The following is a 22,270-nucleotide window of genomic DNA, read 5'->3' on the forward strand; positions in this document are numbered from 1 at the left end:
CAAGTTGTAGAGATGTCGTTGGCAGAGATGCTCGACAACTTCCAATTATTTGCAATTGAATATTTAAAGGCATAAGCGGTGGCGGGAGAAAGACCAATAGATGTAACCCTAAGTTTAAATTATTTATCAAAAGCCGAAACACGCATTGTTTTAGATCTAATCTCTTCTTAATCCCATTATTAATTTGATCTTTGAGTTCCCCATTATTTAATAAAAATGATAATTAATTGAGTTAGATGGCGATTTGCTGTAGTTGCAAAAAATAATTATGTTTATGTTATCTGATGTGAAAAATAACAATTTATCCACTAACGTTATCGTTTGTAAAAGAAATAAGATAATTAATTGATAATTTTCTTAAAAAAAAAATTGAAAATTAGCTTCTTATTTTGCTAAATGATGTATATTCATACAGATAAATGTTACTTGTAAAATTGGCATCCAAAATTAGCGTATGCAAAATCTAGAGTTGGGATATTTGTTTGGGTGGTGTCTAATGTATGGTCATTAAAAACCAATTTGTTGGAGCATGCATGAGCATGATGTAGACATTTAACCACTAATTGAACGCAATCACAAGATTAGTGCATTGTTTATAATATAATAATGTGGCTTTTTATATCAAATATCAACGTCTATGCTTTTCCTGCACCAACTACTTCTTCAGTTAGCGTGGTTTTTGTTGCAATATTGAAAGAGATTCAAAATTCGAATCTTCATAGCTAGTTTATCAAAAAGAAAAGAATGTCTAGTGATAAAACGACGGTACATAACGCAATGAAGTTGAGAAAGCTAATATGACTAATTTACTTCATATGGTAGTGCAAAAAAAAAGTTGCCTACTCTTACCTAAAAAGAAAATAAAAGTTGCCTAATTATAAGGATCGATCATCTATTTGGTGAGCCAAATGACCTTTACTTAACATTCAATTTGTCCTTAATCCACATTTTGTAGTAAATTAATCATTAATCCAGCTTATGATAAGCTAAGATAGAAAATTAACCAGTTGACCAACTTCACTTGGGAAAGGCTAATTTTCCCAACTTGAAGCGCCACGTGGCATCCTTGTAGTGGTTGACAACGGTGGGTGCTGCTGAACTGACTCCGATATACAGAAAAAAAAAATCCTTTGCTTTGGAGTTCGCCATCTAAGCAACAAAAACTTGCACTCGTCCAAAAAAAAAAAAAAAAAAAAAACAACATAAACTTGCCGGTTAACCAAAACCCCTTTGAGCGCAGAGTGAGAAAGACAGAGTCCTTAGAGAGAGAGGGGAGAGAGAGAGCATAGAGAGTACAACCCATGAAAGAAAAGGCAAAACCCAGAAGCAGAAGCCATTTTCTTCCATTTATTTTCTCGGGAAACAAACACCACATTGGCCTATAGCCTGCTTCACCAGCTCTCTCTTCCCGGAGGTAAAAACTCAAAACTCAGACATTATTCTGTGTTTGTGGTGCTTTTGCAAAAGCTCAGAACTTTACAAGTCTTATTCTCTGTTTGTTTGTTGTTGTTCATATATATATATGCAGAAGATTTACTGCCATTTAGATATGCGAGGTCTGAAGCTTTTAGACCGATTCACAAGCACACAAGTCCACGCTGTAAATCCCACCGAACCCTCCAATGGCAAAACCCATGGCGGCGTTTCGAGAGCTAAGTTTAATTCCCGTCTGATTAAGTCATTTGGGTCGAACTCAAAGCCCAAAACTTTGAGCTCGGGCTCTGGGGCTGAAGCTCTTCTGCTTCCCTGTGGAGTCCCAGCAACTGACCTCCTTGAGCCCTCCATAGACCCCCACCTTAAGCCCTCTGATTTCGTCGAAAACTTGGCCGACTTGTATCGCCGGTTGGAAGGGTGTTCCTCTCAATCTGAAAGGTCATTGTTGTGCGTTGAGCAGTACTCTCTGTTGAGTGGTCTTGGTGATCCCAAGCTGCTTCGACGGTCTCTGAGAGCTGCTCGACAGAATGCTGCTGATGTGAACGATAAGGTTGTGCTCTCAGCGTGGTTTAGGTTCGAGAGGAGGGAGGATGAGTTTGTGGGGATGGCGGCCATGGATTGTGGCGGGCAAGTTATGGAGTGTCCTAAGGTTGCTTTGGTGAATGGGGTTGATCCGAATTTGGTTTCGGGTCATTGCCAATGTGGGAAAGACGCTGCTAAAGCTGTTAGTGTGCCTGCTTTTAAGGGCAGTGAGTGTGTTGGTTTAGATGAGGAGGAAAGTGATGTTTCATTCTGTATAGGAGATGAAGAAATTAATTGTAGAAGGTGTAAAATTGCGTCGCTTTCTAGCCCTTTTGAAGCTATGTTGTATGGATCCTTTAAAGAATCGAAAAAGGGTAGGATTGATTTTTCAGAAAATGGGATATCTGTGAAGGGAATGAGAGCTGTGGAAGTGTATAGTAGGACTAGGAGATTAGACTTGTTTAGTCGTGAGATTGTTGTCGAGTTGCTTTCGTTTGCGAATAGGTTCTGTTGTGAGGAGATGAAGTCTTCTTGTGATGCTTATTTAGCTTCATCCGTCGACAACATTGATGATGCATTGGTTCTCATTGAATACGGTTTGGAGGATATGGCATATCTTCTTGTAGCTGCCTGCTTGCAGGTGCTGCTGAGAGAGCTCCCAAGTTGTCTGCATAATTCAAGGGCGATGAAATTTCTTTGTAGCTCCAAGGTTAGGGAGGGATTAGCCATGGCAGGGTATGGTTTCTTATTGTATTATTTCTTAAGCCATGTGGCAATGGAGGAAAGTATGGTGTCAAACACAACTGTAATGTTATTAGAGAGGTTGGAAGAATGCGTAACGCAGAGGTGGCAGAAGATGCTTGTGTTGCATCAATTGGGTTGTGTTTTGCTTGAGAGAAGAGAGTATAAGGAAGCCCACTTTCGCTTTCTGGCTGCAGCTAAGGCAGGTCATGTCTATTCAGTGGCTGGTGTTGCAAGGACGAAGTACAAACAGGGGCAACAGTATTCGGCATATACGTTGATGAGCTCTATTATCAATGAGTATAAACCAGCAGGGTGGATGTACCAGGAACGCGCCCTCTACAACATCGGTAAGGAAAAGATTTTGGATTTGAGCACTGCAACTGAATTAGATCCCACTCTTTCATTTCCATATAAATATAGAGCAGTTGCAAATTTGGAGGAGAAGCAAATTAGAGCAGCCATTTTGGAGATTGACAAAGCTGTTAGGTTTAAGTTGTCACCCGACTGTATTGAATTGCGGGCTTGGTTCTTCATTGCACTTGAAGATTATGAAAGTGCTCTCAGAGACATTTGCGTTTTATTAACTTTGGAACCCAATTACATGATGTTTCATGGAAAGGTTAGTGGGGATTACTTGGTGGGGCTTCTCAGCCTTCGGGTTAAGCAATTGAGTGAAGCTGAGTGCTGGATGCAACTATATGATCAATGGTCGTCTGTTGATGACATTGGATCTCTGGCTATCATACATCAGATGTTGGGACATACCCCTCGAAAGAGCGTCCTGCAGTTTCGGCAATCTTTACTCCTTCTACGGTTTGTTTTTCTGATCGTAGCTATCGTCTTCTGTGTTATCCAGCTACAATCTTTGTGTAATACACTTCCTGTTATCTTTTACTTATAAAATGTCATCACATAGTCATGATATCTGAATTATTTTTTAGCCTAATTTGATTGAAATGTTCGATATTTGTAGAATTAGCAGCTTTTCTTATTATTTAGTATAAAACCTACCGCACATTTGAATCACTTCATATCAAAATGTAGTTGGATTAATGAAATTTATATGCTGATTTATCAATATTCAATAATAAGCGAAATGTGCTGGCAATGTAGAACTTTGACTTCACCGATGTAAGCTTCCTGACTTATGAACTTTATTAGGTTAAATTGTCAGAAGGCTGCAATGCGCAGTTTGCGGTTGGCAAGAAATAATTCTGGCTCTGAGCATGAGAGGCTGGTCTATGAAGGGTGGATTTTATATGACACCGGAAATCGTGAAGAAGCTCTCACAAAGGCGGAAAAGTCCATTCACATTCAGAGATCATTTGAAGCTTTTTTCCTTAAAGCGTATGTACTGGCAGACGCTAGCTTGGACTCAGAAGCATCATCTCATGTTATTCAACTGCTGGAGGAAGCTCTCAAGTGTCCTTCAGATGGTCTTCGTAAAGGACAAGTGAGAATTGTTTCGTTATGTTCACATTCTTCATCATTGTACATTCACATTCTTGTTCAATAGAGTATTCTGATAGAATTATTATGCTTGCATTCTTTACCGTTGTACCTTCACATTCTTGTTTGACAAGTTATTCTGAAAATTTTCAGGCACTAAATAACTTGGGGAGTATATATGTAGATTGTGGTAAGCTGGACAAGGCTGCGGACTGCTATGTGAGTGCTCTTGACATCAAACATACAAGAGCTCATCAAGGGTTGGCGCGTGTTTATCATCTTAAGAATCAACGAAAAGCTGCATATGATGAGATGACCAAACTCATAGAGAAGGCACAAAGTAATGCATCAGCATACGAGAAACGTTCAGAGTACGGTGATCCCAAGATGACAAAGAATGATCTCAATATGGCATCACAATTGGACCCATTGAGGACATACCCGTACAGATACAGGGCAGCAGGTAACCATTCTGACCCCTTAATTTTATTTCTCATTTCCCCAATTTTCTGCACTTTGTTGTCAAAGAAGTGGTTGAGAATCCAATTTCTTATTGTAAAACACACATCTACCACTCATTTAGCACTCGCATTGCCAAGTACACGAACTTTTCTTTTGTTTTAGGCTTGCTAATAGTCTCTGATTAGTAGGAAGAGTTTTTGTACTTGTGAAACTGAAAACATTGTGCTAATGTATGGAGTCCCATGACAACAGTGTTGATGGATGAACAAAGAGAGACCGAAGCTATAGAAGAGCTTTCGAGGGCCATATCTTTCAAGCCTGACTTGCAAATGCTTCATCTTCGAGCTGCATTTCACGAGTCAATTGGTGATTTAAGCTCTGCTCTCCAAGATTGTCAAGCTGCTCTCTGCATGGACCCCAACCACACAGACACTATCGATTTGTATAATCGAGCAAGGGATTGAGATGATAATTAGCATGTATATATGCTGCTCACGAGTCCAATGTGTGGGAGACTTCATCTTTAATGTTGAAGAGAGAATATTACAGGGGCTTCATTGTTCGAAAATGTCTCCCAGAAACCATGATCTCGAAGACTGTTCAGCTGCAAACCCACCCGGCAATAAGAAGTACGGTTCAAGGGAAATAGACTATGAACGGAATGCTTTTGTGTCTATGACATTGTCGATAGATTGCAATTAAACTTGAACTGCAAGCCGGAAGCAGCCTTGTTGACCACTCTAGCTGGAGATGGTTATGCAAGAAAGAATCACATAGGGGCACAGGCTGAAGATTAGCATTCCATTTTCCCACTTTTTTTTCTTCAAATTATAATTTTTAAAATTCTCAATCATATTACCTTGAGAATTGTTTGATGCCAATCGATGAGAAAACGGATCTCCTATACAATCCCATTGTACATGAACAAATCTGTGAGGACATCTATACATCTCAACTTTTGAAACATATTTCAGGTTTTCTTTTATTCTGTTTCTGTTTAATTTTGCCGTCAAGATCATGCAGAGAATCTGCAAACGATGGTTGCCCTCGAAAGGTTTGCCGTAATTTTCAGACCTCGAAGATGAAACTTGAACATGGAAAACGTTAAACGGAGGCTTTCAGCACTCGGAAAGTCAAACTTTATTGATTTCAGACGTATATTTTCGTGTATACAACAAGCTTAAAATTTTCACTTTGACAGTTATCTACAACACCATTCCTCTGACTTACTTAGATATCACACAAAATAATAAACAAATAGACAAGAAAATCAAATAGTTTCACGATCAGTTTCCTTCTGTTGACATAATTTCAAGTTCTGCCCACCAAAGAGGTGATAGTTTCGGTGTGGCTCCGTCAGGCCCCATGGCTGTGATTTCCTTTAACCTACCTGCGATCTCTGTCATTGTCGGTCTTTGTTTCCGGTCAGGATGGACGCAGTCTTTTATCACTCGAAACAGTTCGCTTAGCTCTTCTTCTTGGAAAGAGTTTAGGGTAGGATCCACTATTTCTCTCAAGGATTTATCTCCTTTCAGATAGTGTGACGCCCAGTCTTCAAGAGAACCGTTTTCCACGGAGTATGGAATCCTACCGGTGATCATTTCAAACAATATTATCCCGAAGCTGTAGACATTGCTTTCTGGATCTGTGGACATGGAATCGCGAAGCTTCTTGTCAACGGATCCCATCTTCGCTGTTGTCACTTCACTCAAGAAGGTAAAATCGGATATTTTGGCTGCGTAGTCTTCGGTCAGGTATACAGAGGATGATTGCAAGTTCTTCTGAACTATAGGTGGTTTCAGTTGGTGCATGTACTCTAGACAGTATGCCATGCCCATGGCTATTCGTAGTCGCATTCCCCAGTCCAAGTGCTCTGCTTCTTTTACTGCAAGACACAAATTCGATATTATCAAAACTGTGCATACCAGCAGGTATATTACCGCTTAAAACTAACTCGAACGTTTCACTTTTTTCCTGGAAATAATGTGAGAATTCTCTGTAAACTCGCAGAATTTACTTGACATGCATGTAGGTATGAATGTGACAGAGGTGGACATGATCACGCGTGCAAGCATGCGAACACACATAAGCCTTCTGTGCAAATGCTTTTTGATTACGAATATGCTATATGAAGTACAGATTGACTTCATTAATATTTTCTTCACAACATAGGGAGAAAGTACTCACTGTGTAGATGCTCAAAAAGCGTTCCATTTGGAGCATACTCAAAAACCATTATTCTTGTGAATGGTTTCTCTTCTTTGCAAAACCCGATAAGATTTACAAAGTTCTTGTGGTTTACTTTGGACAATGTTTCTATCTGCAAAAGCAAAAAAAGACATGTTTATAGAGAATAGACAGTGACAGATGTGGCAATTAGGGACTCTCGGACTAAATATTGCACTGACTTTCATAGACATTGTTTCCTATGTACCTTCTTTCTGAACTGAGCCTCCAAACTTTTAGTCCAGCCTGCAGCAGATTCCGTTGTGATCGATGTCACAGCTATTTCTACCCCACTTGAAAGAGTTCCCTTATAAACGTTGCCATCTGAGAGAGATCCAATTACATTACTGAAATCTTCACAAGCTGCCTCAAGTTCTGATCGGTTCAGCTTTGGTACACCTGAACACAGTTCAACAAGCTGATTATTTGAAACATGTATGGAATTTAACTGGAATTTTGACCACCCTGAATCTAAGGGAATCAGATGTGAATATATACATACATGTATACATGCACAAGTGTTTAAGGTTGTGTGTGCAGGAGCCTGAGTATTCTCACAAATCTCACCTGTTACAAATGCTTTCTGCAACTGCCCGCTTAACCCGGTGGCCCAGGGCTTGACAGTAACAACTTTACTGCTTCTGGCGACAATAATGCCAACAACCGAAAGGAATATCAATAAACAACCCCCAACAATGCCTGCGCATATAATAACTACACGATGCCTTGAATTGGAATTGCTTTGAGCCACTTGACTTGGACTTGAAGAAGGGGAAGGAATTGGTTCTGGACTGGACTCTGGTGGTGGAAAAATAGTTGTTGGTGGATTTCTTGGGACTGGAGAGGCGGGAGTTGGCGCTACCCAGGGTGAGGGTGAAGGAGCCGGAAAACTACTTGAGGGAGATGCAGAAGGAGAAGATGATGGTGATGGTAAAGGGGAATCTAATGACAGTGAAGATGAAAATGTTGATGGTGGCAATGAGACCGAAAATGGCTGTGAAGGTGGTAAAGAAGGCTGATGAAGCGGTGGTGAGGAAGATGAAGAAGCAGAAGTTGGTAATGAACCGCGTTCATTTTCTTTAGCCCTTCTGAATCTGGACGGTGCTTTGTCATCTGCCACCTGCTGCAGCCTACGGTGAGCTGCATCTTCAGGTTTGGCAGTGCTCCTAACAAAAAAAAGAAGGTCATCATAAACTGAATGAAGGAAATATATGTTACAACGTACAAAACTGATTGTAATACTTCCCCATAGAAATTTTTACAATACTGTGAGAAGAAATGAACTAGTTTTTAGTAAACTAGGTTTGAAATTCTCTGGCAGTTTATATGTCGAATCCAAGACATAATATTAGATCAGTTTAACTTCCTACCAGCTGATAGATCTGCTCGTACAGAAGGCGGCATCTGTTAGGCGTCGATCCTGATCTACCTGACATTCCAAAAGCATCTTCAATTGGTGGAGTTCAGAAGATATGGAACCAAGAAATCTGTTATTGTCAAGTAAACTGCAATAAAAACACAAGATGAGTTTAGTAAAATTGTGGAAGCCATTAGAGAATAAGACTCGTGATCCCAAACAGTTCGAAAAAGATGTGCGTACAGAGTAGTAAGAGACGGATTGTTGCTGAAATCAGATGGGAAAGGTCCAGTAAAGTTATTGTATCCCAAGTCCAAAACCTCCAGCTCCATTAACTCTGCGATCTCCCTAGGAATGTTTCCAGTAAACGAATTATTGCGTAAAATGCTGCAGTAAGAAGTACCAGATTCAGAGTAATGCCTTGAAGCAGAAGATTGGGAAAAAAAAATACATAAAAATAAATAAATAAATTCATTGGAGTCCTTTTGTTGGACTTGGAACCAGTTATATTCTTACATAGATTTTATGTAAGCCAGCTTCGCTAAATCAGGAGCCAACGTTCCTCCAAGACAAAGATCTCTCAAATTCCTGCACGTTGTTTCAAATGTAACATTAGGCTGACATTACCATGAATTAATATAGTAGATGGAAGAGTTTCCAAACACATATGATTGCCAGATATAAATCTTTAAAGATTTATGATTTCCCAACACTTTGTTTTAGCAGATCTCAGCATCGGTGTTTTTTTAAAGGATTGCCGTTTCCAGTCACTTTGAAGCTTCAAGCTAGAACACTGGCAGAATAAATTTATTCAGTGATATATGAAACCCTCCTTCAAATCATGTTAATAATCAATGCAGAAACACTTCTTCACAACCACTGTTCTAAAAATCCCCGCGCTAGGCACTAGGTTATTGGTCACCGTCCTGATTAATGCCTAAGCGTTTGAAAATTAAGAAATGATGCTTAGACCTGCTGTGGCTCCCACCTAGACCGCCTAGGCACTTGCCTAGCCCGCCCAGACCCGCCTAGGCACCCACCTAGGTTGCGACTCACTTAGACAGAAAATAGATAACTTTCATTTTGCATTTTATTTTTTTTCAATAAATTGTAAGAAACTTGTTGAATACTTAAATGAATACACACTATATGCATGTTTATGTTCCAATACCTCCTAAAATATATATGTCATTCTATTTTGTAGTTTATAATGAAATTATATATATTTTAAGTATAAACAGATCCTTATTTACACGAAATATAATAGATTTACTTAAATCCGCCTAGTCCGTCTAAGCACCCGCCTAGGCGCGAGGCCCTAGCTTGCCGCCCGACTAGCGCCTATCTTTTTTTAGAACCTTGTTCACAACGCAGAATGAGAAACAATTTTGTTACTCTATAACACTCAACAGATTCACAAAAACCATTTACTATTTTAGCATGGAAGAACTTCAAATGATTTGAGCCGTGTTCTAGTACCACACAATAATTACTCGAAAACAAGATGCCGAAGCAAAAGATAATAACTTAAACAAAATAGAGATTTATCAGCAAATGCCACTCACAAGATGACCACTTTTCCATCCGAGCACTCCACCCCGAACCAGGAACAATGATCATTTTCTCCACCGTTGTTGTTCCAATTCGATAAAGCCCCAAAAGGGTCTGTCACCACCCTGTCCCTGAACCTCAACAACGCCAAACCTGCATCCAAACGCCACCCATTTATCAGAAACCAAAACCCATTAAGCAGCTGACCAAAAAAGCAATAACCATTAAGCAGCTGACCAAAAAAGCCAAAACCCGATGAGCAGCTTATGAAAAAAGCCAAAACCCATTAAGCAGCTGATTGGAAACTGTACGGAAATACAGAAGAACGAACAAGTACTGCTAGTTCACAGACCTTCAATGTTAAGAGACCAGCACGGGCTTAGATTCTGATGAAACAGTGAAAGAAACACCACCGCTACCACCGGAATCCGGCGGTGCTGAGAAAATCCAGAAACTCTCCACCTTTGATCCATTAATTCCCACGTCAACAGAATAAAAATTACCCAAGCTGCAACATTTACACGGAGAGAGAAGAAATATTGAGTCAGAACTGCAAAAGAAGTTGGACAGAGGTGGAAGAAAGCGCGTGCAATCAGAGACTTGTTAAAAATTACTTACAACTTGGAAAGTTCCAATTTTTTTAAATGCTTGAACGAAAACTTACCGAAACGGGGACCGAAATATCGGGGAAAAGAGGACGGAAGGTTGAATGTTTCGGTTCCGCGGCAATCCAGCAACGTTGCCTTGTTTGTCTTGTAGCTAGTAGCCAGCGACTGGGCTCGAACTCGAAGACATTTATTTGTAGCGCCGTCCTATCGTGGCCACGTGCCGCTCACGTGATTATTTTGGGTGAGCTCTCCTTTTCTTCCTTCCTACTTCTGTAGGGTTGCCACTTGATCAGTTTATAGCATTTTTCCTAGAAATATCATTGACCTCTGGTTTTAATATTTTCTTTTTGGATGATGACAGTACTAATCAAGATTTGGAAATTTGATCAGTTTATAGCATTTTTCCTAGAAATATCATTGACCTCTGGTTTTAATATTTTCTTTTTGGATGATGACAGTACTAATCAAGATTAATTAGATTAATAGGCAAACCGAAGAACTATAAATGTAGAGAAAGACTCATGAAGACTTTGAAAAAGATTATAAGAAATAACATGGAGTACTTTGAGCTAACGGAACACTTAGCACAAAACCGTGCGCAATGGTGTTCTAAGATTCATACAGCCGAACTCGCTAATGAGATAAAATTTGGTTGTTGTTGTTGTTGTTGTTGTTAATTACTAGTTAATCAGATTAACAGGTGCATAAGTCACGTGTTTTTAATGCATGTGATTTGAATTGATCTGAGCTACATTATGATTTTGAAGAATAAAACCAAATGTTTGTCAAAGAATGGAGATAAGATGATGACAATTACGATCAAGTAGATTTGACTTTATTTGGTGATCGTCATTCTCTTTTTCATTATGCACTGTTATAAAATAATCTAAATCATTCATCTTCGAAGTCATCCTTGAACAATTGGCAAAAAGCCAAACTGAAAATTGTTTACTGGAAAATTGAAAGTCGTTTAGTCATTTGATTAGAAGTGTGTTAACTCAATGTTCAATCAAATTCTTCATTTTGTTATGTAATAACAGTTAGATGACTTAACAAACTTCGATTGTGGTATTTCTTTAGTACAATTAATACGTTTGAGGGGGGAAAAGATAGAAGGCTTGGGTTATTAAACCAAAGTGCTTACGAGTCAAGGTAGAAGGAGAAGGTACAAAGAGAAGGTAATGTAGCTAGCGATACTGGCATCGTCATAACTTTATAGGAACCCACCTGCATTTACTTGAATATGCTCATGTCCATTTTTGCTTGTTTTTGTTGCATTTTTTCTTAATTCTATTGGGAATATAGGGATCATTCTGTGTAATTTCCCTTCTTTTGGTCTCTTCTTCTCTGCATAGTTCGAGCCATATTTCTTTTTATGTTAAAGTTCAAGCTTACTTTCATTGAACTATGTACACAGGACTCATACCCCAGATACATACTGCCACAATTATAACTTAAAATGGATCATATGCCATCGTGCAGTTGAGTTAGGCAAACATTACTTGCTCTTCTGCATTTTATTATAATTTGGGTGCGGGGTGAATTTGGAGAAAATTTTACATGTAATGGAAATATTTGACACCGTAATGTTTTCTTTTATGTCTTATAATAGATGAACGATATAATTGATATTACATTAATGAAAAATAAAAACACACGTTATAATATGAGCACGCTAAAAAATCTCTTGTGAATTTGTAACTTGAATTAGTCATTCCATCACACGTAAATCATTGAGAACCTAGAAGAATAATAACATTACATGACTGAGAACAACAAAAATCTCTTTTATAGCTTTTTTTCTTTTTTATTTTTTTGGAGAAGTCTTGAATCTGTAACTTGAACCAGTCATTCCATTACACGAATTCCATGAACCAGTTTAGTTGACCAAAAAAATTCCATGAACCAGTTTCAGTTCCGGCCTGCACAAGACAACCATTTAACAATTAATTAGTAGTTCATCATGGTTGTATTATTTTGTCTCTACAAACAATGATGCAGACCAGTTTTTCAAGTTTTGGTGAAGTGGACCCCAAATGATCATATTAATTAATAATAAACAATATTTTTGTTCTCCAAAAATAACAATATCTTGATTCCTACTTGGATGTGCTTCATGTGGACCTACATTAAATTATTATTATTATTTTTTAAATTAACATGAAAAAAGACATTAGAGGGCGAGCCTTGACGCAACGAAAATGTTACTTCTTTGTGACCGAAAGGTTAAAGATTCGCGTCGTAAAAATAACTTTTTCGCAAACCAAGGGATAAGATTGTGTACTACACGTTTCTCCTCGACTCTCACCAAGCAAGGAGCCTTGTTGGCTTGAAGTCGGTCCTTTGTGAAAGAAAAATGACATTAGTAACAAATAACAGATAAGGCATGCCCTAAATTCTGAAAAGAGTTAAACTATACAGCTCAAGCAGATATAATGGTGTTTGGCCAGTAATTAACATATCTTTTACAGGTAGGGGAAAGAAGAGATAGTGAAATATAATCTTTCTATAAAATTGAGTTGCTGATCTGAAGTGGCTTCCAAGTCTTCAGGTTTCGGTGGGTTAGAGAGTCTTATTTGCCCAGCAACATCTTCTGCAACTGCAAGTTACAATGACCTTAATGGGGCCCATTAGGTCATACCCTCTTTGAGTGTGTATCTCTGTTCTGTTGGAAAAGAAGTCAACGAGGTTTGAGGTCTGCGTACTCTCGAGTCTCGAATACTCTCGGGAGAGACTGACTGTATCATTCTTTAAATTTGAAATACAGAAATTAGTTTGACATACTTAATGAATGTTTAATAAGAGAGTTGAAACTTTCAGCTTGGGTTTATATACACTTATAGAGCATACAAGCCATTTGGACACAGTCCACAACACTTAAAAAAAAAGTGCAGCGAGGTCTGGCCTCTTATTTGAACAACTTAGATAAATAGGGTTTCCTTCCTTGGGGTTTCGTTTTCGCATAAAAGAAACACAGAAAATTAAGAAAAGGAAATGCTATCTTTTTGTTTTTGTGTGTATGGATTGTGTTAAGGGTTTTGTAAGCTAATAAAGTGTTGCTATAATCATAGAGGCTTTATGTAAAACAACTAAAATTCTATTTTAAAGAGCTAAACTGAAAAAATTCATTTTCGAGATACTGTAAAGTGTCTCTGGTATAACAAAATGAATAGTCACGCTTTAAATTTAAAGAGCAACCGTTCACTTGCTAAATGTTAAAAAGATAATAAAACTCTACGGTGGACCCTTAAGCAAGGAGAAAGGAAGAGAGAAGATCGTTTAGAAAATGAGGAGGTTGAGTTTTCAAAATTTGTTAAATAGAGTGTTGTTGGAAGTAAAAAAATTAAACTGAGTAACTAAATTAATAATTTTTTGACACTGGTCACTTGCTAGTTTAACGAAAATTTAGAACTTCTCTTGAAAATGCTTTTAGGGTTTTGGACCCGCCATAGCCGGACCACATTAACTTGCTGCTGAATTTTTTTAGGGTTTGTGCTTGAATGAGTACTTAGTTGAATTAGACCCATTACCGTATGTGGGGCTTTCTGGTCTCCTTCAAAAATAGACAACACAACCTCCTGGTATAGAAAATGTCGGACTATCTATATTTCCAGTGACGCTGGATCAATGTGTAGGAGTTTTGAGTCTCTTAAATGAGCTTTTGAGAAGCCAGTTGGTTTTGGTTTGTGATGTAGGAACCATTGATACGGCTTATAACAAGAAGGGTGAAGACTAAGTGTCATTAAACGAAATGATTATTGGATCTTGATTTGTGACAATATCATCTAAAACGATGAATTATATAAAGTACATCTAACATGGGAATTTGCACATCATCCGGTGTGTACAGCTCCATTGAAATCAATGGCAGCGCATCCTTCTCAAAAGTAAGACCTATGCCTCCATGATTGAAGTGGTATAAGGTACTTTGTCACATGCATGTTATGTGAGGTGGACCTAAATTTATGCTTGTTTCACAAAGTTTAACTTCGTTCCAAACGGGAACCATGTCACATGTGCATTCGTCAACCTGCCCAAACTAATAGTCATAAGTACGAGCTGTATTTGTAAATTGATAAGGTTCGTTTTGCATAATCTTCTATTTGTTTCAGTTGATTCGAATTGGAGAAAAACGAATCAAATGGATCCATATAAAGAAATGGATATGTAATCTATATCCACACATATATGAATGATTCTATATAAGAAAACAGATTCCTTTTTTCGCAGTTGTAACAATTAACCATTACAAGTAATTCAATTCACTGATCTGACTCGGTTATTGATAAGGTGAATAGATCTGTCATTTCTTGAAATCTCTCTTCAAAACAAACCAAGCTTGAGCTTTGATACATACGATCAAAAAGGACGTAAAGGATGAATTGGACTGAACGAAACCACATAGCTCATCTTTTAATTACCTAAGTTTCTCCAAAAACTTAAGCGTACACTATCAAAATGGAGCTTCATTTGTACAATTTGTAAACTTTTTTCTATATTCATTTAGGTGAGAAACAAAGATGGGTATATTCCTAAAACGAAATGTGCCAATTCTCTATTAATCACTTTATTAAACTAGTGACATTTGACCTAATAATTTTTAAGAGATAATGAGAGGTGAGCATCAAATGTGCATCTTCTCCGACATACATCATTTGGGATGAGGTCATTTCCGGATTTTTTTTGTGAGGATCCTAATGATTCTTACATTATAGTCGTTCATCATACATCGTATAACCAATTTTCGTTATGTTTAATTTTAAATAAAAAAATTTAAAATAATTTCTAACCACATGATGTACGATAAACAGCTAAGATGTGAGGATTCCTAGAATTTCTATAATATGTAATCGGATGGGATCCAAGTCCACATCATTGTACGTATGCCAACCTCAAGGTTACACAAGAAAAATGGGCCTTGGGCTTCGTATTTTTAGGCTTCATTTTTTATTTTAATGGATTTTTAATGTATAAGATCCATATACTGTTTATTTTAAAGAAAAATCATATTTTTACACTAAAAAGTCAATTTTGGTATTATTCCCTTGACCTTTTATTTTGTCCTTATCATTAAAACTCAAAGTTTTCAAGTCATTTTCATTAATTTTCCTTTTTTTTTTTTCCCTTTTTTGATATAGTAGATACACACTGAAAATAGACCAGTTCTCCTTCTCCTGTAACTCCGGTAGCACATGAAGCGACAGTGTACTTTTGATCCCAGATCAACTAATATGCCAAAGCAGAACCAGTAACCCCAAAGAATGCATCTGTAGAGAGTTCGAACAAAGGGTGAGAGGTTCCAAACCTTTGTGCTTTCTCGAATATGTTACATTTTTGCTCATTGGTTAAACATGCACTGGGTTTGGTTCTTTAGAATGAAACTCTCATGTGTCTTTTTGTACAAAGAATACGAAAATTAAAGGGTTTTCTTCCCCTTGTCCGAAGACGTAGGGAACCACAAAATACCAATAATTTTCCTCATGAGCTCTAATTCACTAACTAAATGCCGTCAGATTTAAAAATGGGGTGTTTTGATATAGGCGCCTCGTTTTTTAATTCTTTAAACTAAACATACACTTATTTTGAAAATTTCAATTGTCTAACATGACTTTGGAACTGTGAATACAAGATCTCTATTCAATCTCCACGTCTAAAATTTCAATTCCTCTTCACGTGCAAGACAAGATATATATGCAATTTTTGTTGGCGGGAAAATTCTTTGACAGTCCAATGGATAAATTTTAAAAGAATACATATATATAATGTTCAATTTGGTTAGGAATTTGACTTCTCTTCAAACCTCATTGTATGGAGTTTAATGATCAGAAAATCTAAAACGTTCAAGAGAAAAAAAAAAAAAAAAAAAAAATTCTGGAATAAGAAAAAATGTACTTAAATTCAGCTCAAATATAATAATCAAAGTTAGCTGACATTAACCTTTTTAATCCATAATTTGGGTGGCAACATAGCCAGCCACACCCCCACATGCGCCAGGCCTACACATTCTTACATGCCCAACAACATTTTTAATAACAAAACTACAAAAACTAAAAAAAAAAAATCCCTCCAAGTGGATTTTATCCCTTCTTTTTTTACATTTTTCTCTAATTTTTGTTATTTCTAACTTAGAGGGAAAATTACTAAATTAGAGTGGCGCACACGAACAAGAAGAGCACCTGATGAGACCGTTCTCGTTGCACGCCGTACAACTCTTGAAGCCGTTCTTCTCAGAGTACAACTTGTGGCTGCCGCTACACTCGTCACACAGAATAAATCTGTACCCGCCGCACGTGTCGCATACGCCCGGTTCCTGTGCGGGCAATCCTTCCACGAAGTTCTTGAGCTCGCCCGCCTCGTGCAAATTTCTCACCTCGTCGGCGCCCCCTATGTACCTCCCGCCAATGAAAACCCTCGGCAACGTCAACTTAGTTTGTTGACCCAGAATCTGCTGCAGCTCGGTTAAGAACCGGTGGTCCATCGCCAGATCTCGTTCATCCAAGGAGACGCGAAACCCTCGGAGAATCGATCGGACGGTCTTGCAGTCCTCGAACGTCGACCGAACGACACGTAGGCTTGTGAAGTAAACGACAATGCGTTTCTCCGCGCCTGGGATGGAGCTGATCGACGGCTCAGATTGTTTTGTGGAGATTTCATGGTCGGATTGGGGTTTGAGGTGTGAGGATGTGAAGGGCTGGGCGGCTGACCAGGCGCGGAGGAGCGAGTTGGCGACTCGGACACGATGGAAAATAGCGGAGGCTTTTTTGGTGGCGGCGCCGGTTGTCGGTTGCTGGGAGTGGTCGTCGGTTTCGTCGGCGCAGAGGGTTTGGATGTCTTTGAAGGAGGAGAAGGAGAAGGGGGAGGATGGGGATGACGTGCCGTGAATCTGAACAGTTGATTTGCTCCACGGCCGCCACATTTGAGGGTTGGGATCAGAAGTTGGATTTTAGCAAAACCCAGATGAAGAACAAAGATTGAAACTTTATGAATTGGGTTGAAAAAACAGGAAGAAATATGAATTGGGTTTGCTCTGTTTTTTGAATTTATGGGATTTGTGGGGTGATTTCTCTGGTTTCTGGGTTTTGCTTTGCTTAAAACAAAGGCCTTGGTGATTGAAATTTGAAAGGGAGTTCTGCAAAGTTGTGGAGAACTTTCTAGACAGAGAGAGAGAGAGAGACAGGGGAGGGGAGGGGAGGGGAGGGATGGGATTGGACTGGACTGGATAGACAGGTGAAATGTTTTGGGGGGGGGGTGCGGGGGGTGGGGGGGGGGGGTGTGGGTGTTAGGCAGATGGTTAGGGGGGGGGGGGGGGGGGGGGGGGCGGGGTGTGGGTGTTAGGCAGATGGTTAAGGTAGTTGAGAGAGGTGGTGTGTTTTGTTTATGCCTTAATGGGGATTTAAGAGAGAAGGGGCCTTAATGGGGATTTAAGAGAGAAGGGGAGGGATGAGAGGTGGTAATTAGTGAGATGAGTAATTGGGATTTAGAGCCTAATTATAGATGAGAGGTCCTGTGTTTAGGAGATTAAGGCCTGGTTTGGTATTGATGTGCTTTGAAATAAAACTGCTTTTGCTGTGCTGTAAGAATAACCAGCTGTGAAATAAAATAGCAGAGTGTTTGGTAAATTTTTTTGTAAAAGTGTTTTTGAAAAAAAAAAAAAGTAGTATTATAATTTTTGGTGAGCTTTTATGTAAAACAGATGTGAAAAAAGCCGATTTTTCAAAGCTGGGTTTTGCAGCTTCTTGTTTTTTGCTTTTTTTCACCCAAAATTATGATAAAAAGTTGAAGTTGAATGTTTACCAAACACAAAAACAATTCTCAGCTTTTTTTTATACCAGCTTTTTTCAAAATCACTTCAGTACCAAATCAGGCCTAAGTAACTTTTTCCTAATTTTCCATATACTTTTATCTAGTCAAGCTTGTTCCATTTATGTGTTGTATACGTCACAGTTGACGTATATTTGGGTGAACTTTATTTATCATGGGTTGGATTTAGACTGAGATTTAGAGGGACAAAACTGCTTGACTACACAAGAGTTGGTAATGACTGATGACTGATGCTAATGACATTTTTAAGCTTGAGTTCAGTTTACTCTATACATTCACCTACAACTTAACCAGCATTGATGTAGTACAAGATAGAGGTCGATTGAAGTGGAAAAAAGTCTAAGAAACGAAAGCGGTTCGGATTGGAAAGAAAGCAATTCAAGTAAGTCAAAAATCTTAGAAACGAGATAAATAAAAGGTTGACCGACCTCAAGCCAACCAGGCTTCCAGCTTAATAGCTAGCATATCTGCTTATGTGCCTTAAATTAAAGCTTTTTATTAAAACTCATGTGCTTATTTATATAAATGATCTGCACAAGATCTTGCTATGCAACAGCTTATTTATATTATTCTAGAGCATATATTTAAGAAGAGTGGTGGTGGATCTTAAATTATTCACACAATGCAGGAGTATGGGAGCGTGCTCATTTTCTTGCCAGCCCATTAATACTAAGCAAGCACATTGACATTTCTGCTTTGCAAAAATCTTCACCAGTTCACACGAACACAACTTAAACTGATTACGTTGTAAGTGGTATATTGTCTTGGTGAATATAACATTTATTTTTCAATCTGTTGTGGCCCGAGTTTAAAACCTCCCTCCTACCCATAGCTTAGATGTGTAGATTATGATTGCTACCCTCTTACAATTAGGATTTTGTTTTCATCTTTGTTACATATGCACATACAAATATAATTTTTCTGAGAACACGCGGTTTTATATTTTGAAGGCTTGTTGAGTCGAGAAAAGCTTATTGTTTATCAACTTTTTCACATTGATCTAATTTATTGACATGTATGATTATTTAGGATACCAAACTTTGAGACTTCAAATCTAAAATTCAAGCAACTAACCAACCCGAGCCTCAAAACTAAAGTCTAAGCTCTACGTGGTGATCAGAAACTTGATCATAAGTGAGATTCTCTCAGCGCATCCATCCTTCAAGAAACACGGCATCGAGAATCTTCGTATATATAAACTATTTTTTGAACGAAAATCAAACCAACGACATCGAATATAAGGTTAAATGTATTTTCACACACTTATTTTGAAGTCAAAAGAGAATAATAATAAGAGAGGAGACAGTGAACGAGTAGCAATGATATATCCAACATGTAGGATGAGGGACCATGCATAATTAACTGCGTAGTGTAGTGGAGACAATACATGTTTGGTAGTGTGAATAAATCTGTTGTTTCCAAAAGCAAAAGTTAGAAAAGTAGAAAACCCACCCAGTGGGTGGATTCTGAAAAGTTCACATGGGTTGCGGGGAGAAGAAGAAGTAGAGTAACAAAGTTATGGACTTTGTGGCCACATGCTTGATCGATTGAACGTAGAAGTTAAAAACAGCCTAGAGATCCTCTTTCATGTGAACCAAAACTCGAGTTTTTAGGGTTCCAAAATAAGGTATGGATATGTTCTTTTCTTCTGTGAGTCTCAGAGCTGGCAAATCCTTGCATTGGTTTGGTTCTACAGCAACAAATGACCAGATCTAGTTGACCTGCACCTTGTTAGAACCAATCAAAACGTCAAGTGTATATTATATAACAATTTGCACAGTTTTATTTCAAATATAAAACCTCAACGACAAATACACTATATTAAAACATAAACACGTAATGAGATTATATATAAATCATAAATTACTGACTTGTTGCTGATGATAGAGACTTGCAGAACTTGTTGCTGATGATAGAGGCTTGCAAAAGCAATCTCCTAAGACAGAAATTCGTCCCTACTTCAGTGCAGCAGTTCTATGGACGTCTATCTTACAGGATACAACTATCTAATCCAAGTTCTTGCACTCGAACTTGGATTCTTGGCGAATCGGTTGTGTGGTTCTCAGTGAAAATATGGAGGAATGAATCTGGAATTAAAATTGATTCTTCTTTCTGATTTTATTGCCATATATATAATGGCATAATTTGAACTTCTCCAACCGTTTTGCTTATCAGTTTTTTTATAAAAAAAAGAAAACCGAAAGCAACTGTTCGTAACTGTTCAATTCAATCAGTTTTATCCTTTTGGAAAAAACTGAATCCAAAAAATAAAAAACGTAACTTGTGTTTTTCGTCCATCCGAGCCCAAGGCCCATCTTTGACATTTAATATATACACCCAAACCCTCCTACTCTAAGGCCCAAGGTCCATGGCTTTGGCCCAATTCAATTCAAACTATAAGTGAGTGAACTCACTTATAAAGAGTTGTTGTAAAAGGTGTATGGGCAATGTGGGACTGGCAGTCCCACATAACACAGGTTTCCAACAATACCCCACATTTTCTATTCAAACTCTAGCAATACCCCACATTTGAATAGAAAATAAGATACTAGCTAAATTAGTAACGTCTTTCCAGAGAAGTTAGATATGATACGCATCGGGATAGGTGTCTTTTGAACTTGAACCTTCTCTAGTGAGTACTTACCGGTTTTACCTAATGAAACAGTGAATTTACAATCTTGAACTGATCATTCTTTGTAGTAAAATCGAAACAATAAGTATCACACATATCACATCTGAACACACGTCAATTCATACGGTTGAGTTCATTTTGGTCCTGAACATATCCTGATTTCATGAGACCTTTAGAGAATTGTAGCCATACCAATTCTCAAAGATGCGACCCCACATCAATCTCATATAGGTAATGCTAATAAAGAATATCCTTGTCTATTCATCTTAATCATAAGATATTAGCATTATTAAGAATAGTTATTCACCCTTTTCGTCTTACAGGCAACACACAAATTTCCATCATAAGAATGAGTAAAGATATTGTGTTGTTTACTTTGAGTTTTCCTCAACTAGTTTGCCTATTGAACCTAGACCATGGGATCTCCAATTAGCTAGGTTAGGTTTCCGTCAAGTTATAACTCATTGAGTTGGCTTTAAACCCATTCCCCTCGATGTAAATGCCACTTGATCCTTGGATAGGCCTTTTGTCAAAGGATCGGCAATATTCTCCTTAGATTTAATATAATCAATGGAAATAGTTCCATTCTTGAGTAGTTGTCTAATGGTTTTATGTCGTCGCCTTATATGTCTCGACTTCCCATTATATTCAGCGTTTTTGGCTCGACCTTGTGCAGAAGTAGAGTAACAAAGTTATGGACTTTGTGGCCACATGCTTGATCGATTGAACGTAGAAGTTAAAAACAGCCTAGAGATCCTCTTTCATGTGAACCAAAACTCGAGTTTTTAGGGTTCCAAAATAAGGTATGGATATGTTCTTTTCTTCTGTGAGTCTCAGAGCTGGCAAATCCTTGCATTGGTTTGGTTCTACAGCAACAAATGACCAGATCTAGTTGACCTGCACCTGTCAAAACACTGTCACGTATAGCTTTGATTATATTATTGGAGGACTTACATGACACGGATACACTGTCACGTAGCGTTTCCATCTCAATAATACAAAAACATATGGCGTGATAGCTTTTTTCACATGTTTTCTCATCAAGCTCATGTAGCACCCAATACCGCTTGGGGATCCCATTCGAATCCAACTTCTTATCCACAAACTCTTTGCCGAACCGAATTATGCCGATTAGAAAGCCTTCGAACTCCGCAGCAGCCCAAGACCCAACAGTAAGGATTTTGCTTTTATTAGGCTCCCATTGGTCTTTGTGAGTGTCAAAAATGTATGCAACATTTTCCGTTCTGGTATGATACACAACAACCAGCTTGTGGCTCCGGAACGACTAGAGTAGCGCTAGCAATGAGGGAGATCATTACAGGATTGGAGAAGAAGATGATCAAAAACCTTAAAAAAAAACATGGATTTTCGCCGCCATATGGAAGATTGTTTTCTCCCCAAGTATGATCGCTTGATCAATCAAACTCGGGACGGAATCCTTACGCCATGGACCGTCACTCATCT

At 38.3% G+C, this 22,270-nt stretch overlaps 3 protein-coding genes across 5 annotated transcripts; 1 reads left to right on the forward strand and 2 right to left on the reverse strand.

Annotated features, from left to right (window-relative positions):
- Positions 1-1,110: 1,110 nt before the first annotated feature.
- Positions 1,111-5,577, forward strand: LOC137716056 (ethylene-overproduction protein 1). Of its 3 annotated transcripts, none has more exons than XM_068455450.2 (5): positions 1,111-1,414; positions 1,529-3,513; positions 3,862-4,153; positions 4,303-4,612; positions 4,864-5,577. In XM_068455450.2, the coding sequence occupies exons 2-5, from the start codon at positions 1,550-1,552 to the stop codon at positions 5,073-5,075; spliced, it is 2,778 nt and encodes a 925-aa protein (XP_068311551.2). In that variant the 5' UTR covers positions 1,111-1,414; positions 1,529-1,549; the 3' UTR covers positions 5,076-5,577. The 3 variants fall into 3 exon arrangements, with proteins under 3 accessions (XP_068311551.2, XP_088547642.1, XP_068311550.2); XM_088691516.1 differs by having other exon boundaries at positions 1,239-1,414; positions 1,532-3,513; XM_068455449.2 differs by lacking the exon at positions 1,111-1,414 and having other exon boundaries at positions 1,523-3,513.
- A 138-nt stretch (positions 5,578-5,715) lies between these two features.
- On the reverse strand, positions 5,716-10,528 carry LOC137714970 (putative inactive receptor-like protein kinase At3g56050). Its single transcript, XM_068454156.2, has 10 exons — positions 10,410-10,528; positions 10,098-10,253; positions 9,760-9,898; positions 8,711-8,782; positions 8,438-8,581; positions 8,208-8,342; positions 7,405-8,003; positions 7,046-7,236; positions 6,799-6,931; positions 5,716-6,496 (listed from the first exon to the last, which is right to left on the reverse strand). The coding sequence occupies exons 2-10, from the start codon at positions 10,216-10,218 to the stop codon at positions 5,898-5,900; spliced, it is 2,133 nt and encodes a 710-aa protein (XP_068310257.2). The 5' UTR covers positions 10,219-10,253; positions 10,410-10,528; the 3' UTR covers positions 5,716-5,897.
- Positions 10,529-16,358: 5,830 nt separating this feature from the next.
- Positions 16,359-17,415, reverse strand: LOC137714974 (uncharacterized protein At5g39865-like). The gene has a single exon (XM_068454160.2). The coding sequence runs from the start codon at positions 17,267-17,269 to the stop codon at positions 16,499-16,501; it is 771 nt and encodes a 256-aa protein (XP_068310261.2). The 5' UTR covers positions 17,270-17,415; the 3' UTR covers positions 16,359-16,498.
- Between the last annotated feature and the right edge of the window lie 4,855 nt (positions 17,416-22,270).

Source organism: Pyrus communis, chromosome 3, assembly GCF_041283825.1.
Source record: "Pyrus communis isolate YQ-2024b chromosome 3, ASM4128382v1, whole genome shotgun sequence".
NCBI classification, from domain to species: domain Eukaryota; kingdom Viridiplantae; phylum Streptophyta; class Magnoliopsida; order Rosales; family Rosaceae; genus Pyrus; species Pyrus communis.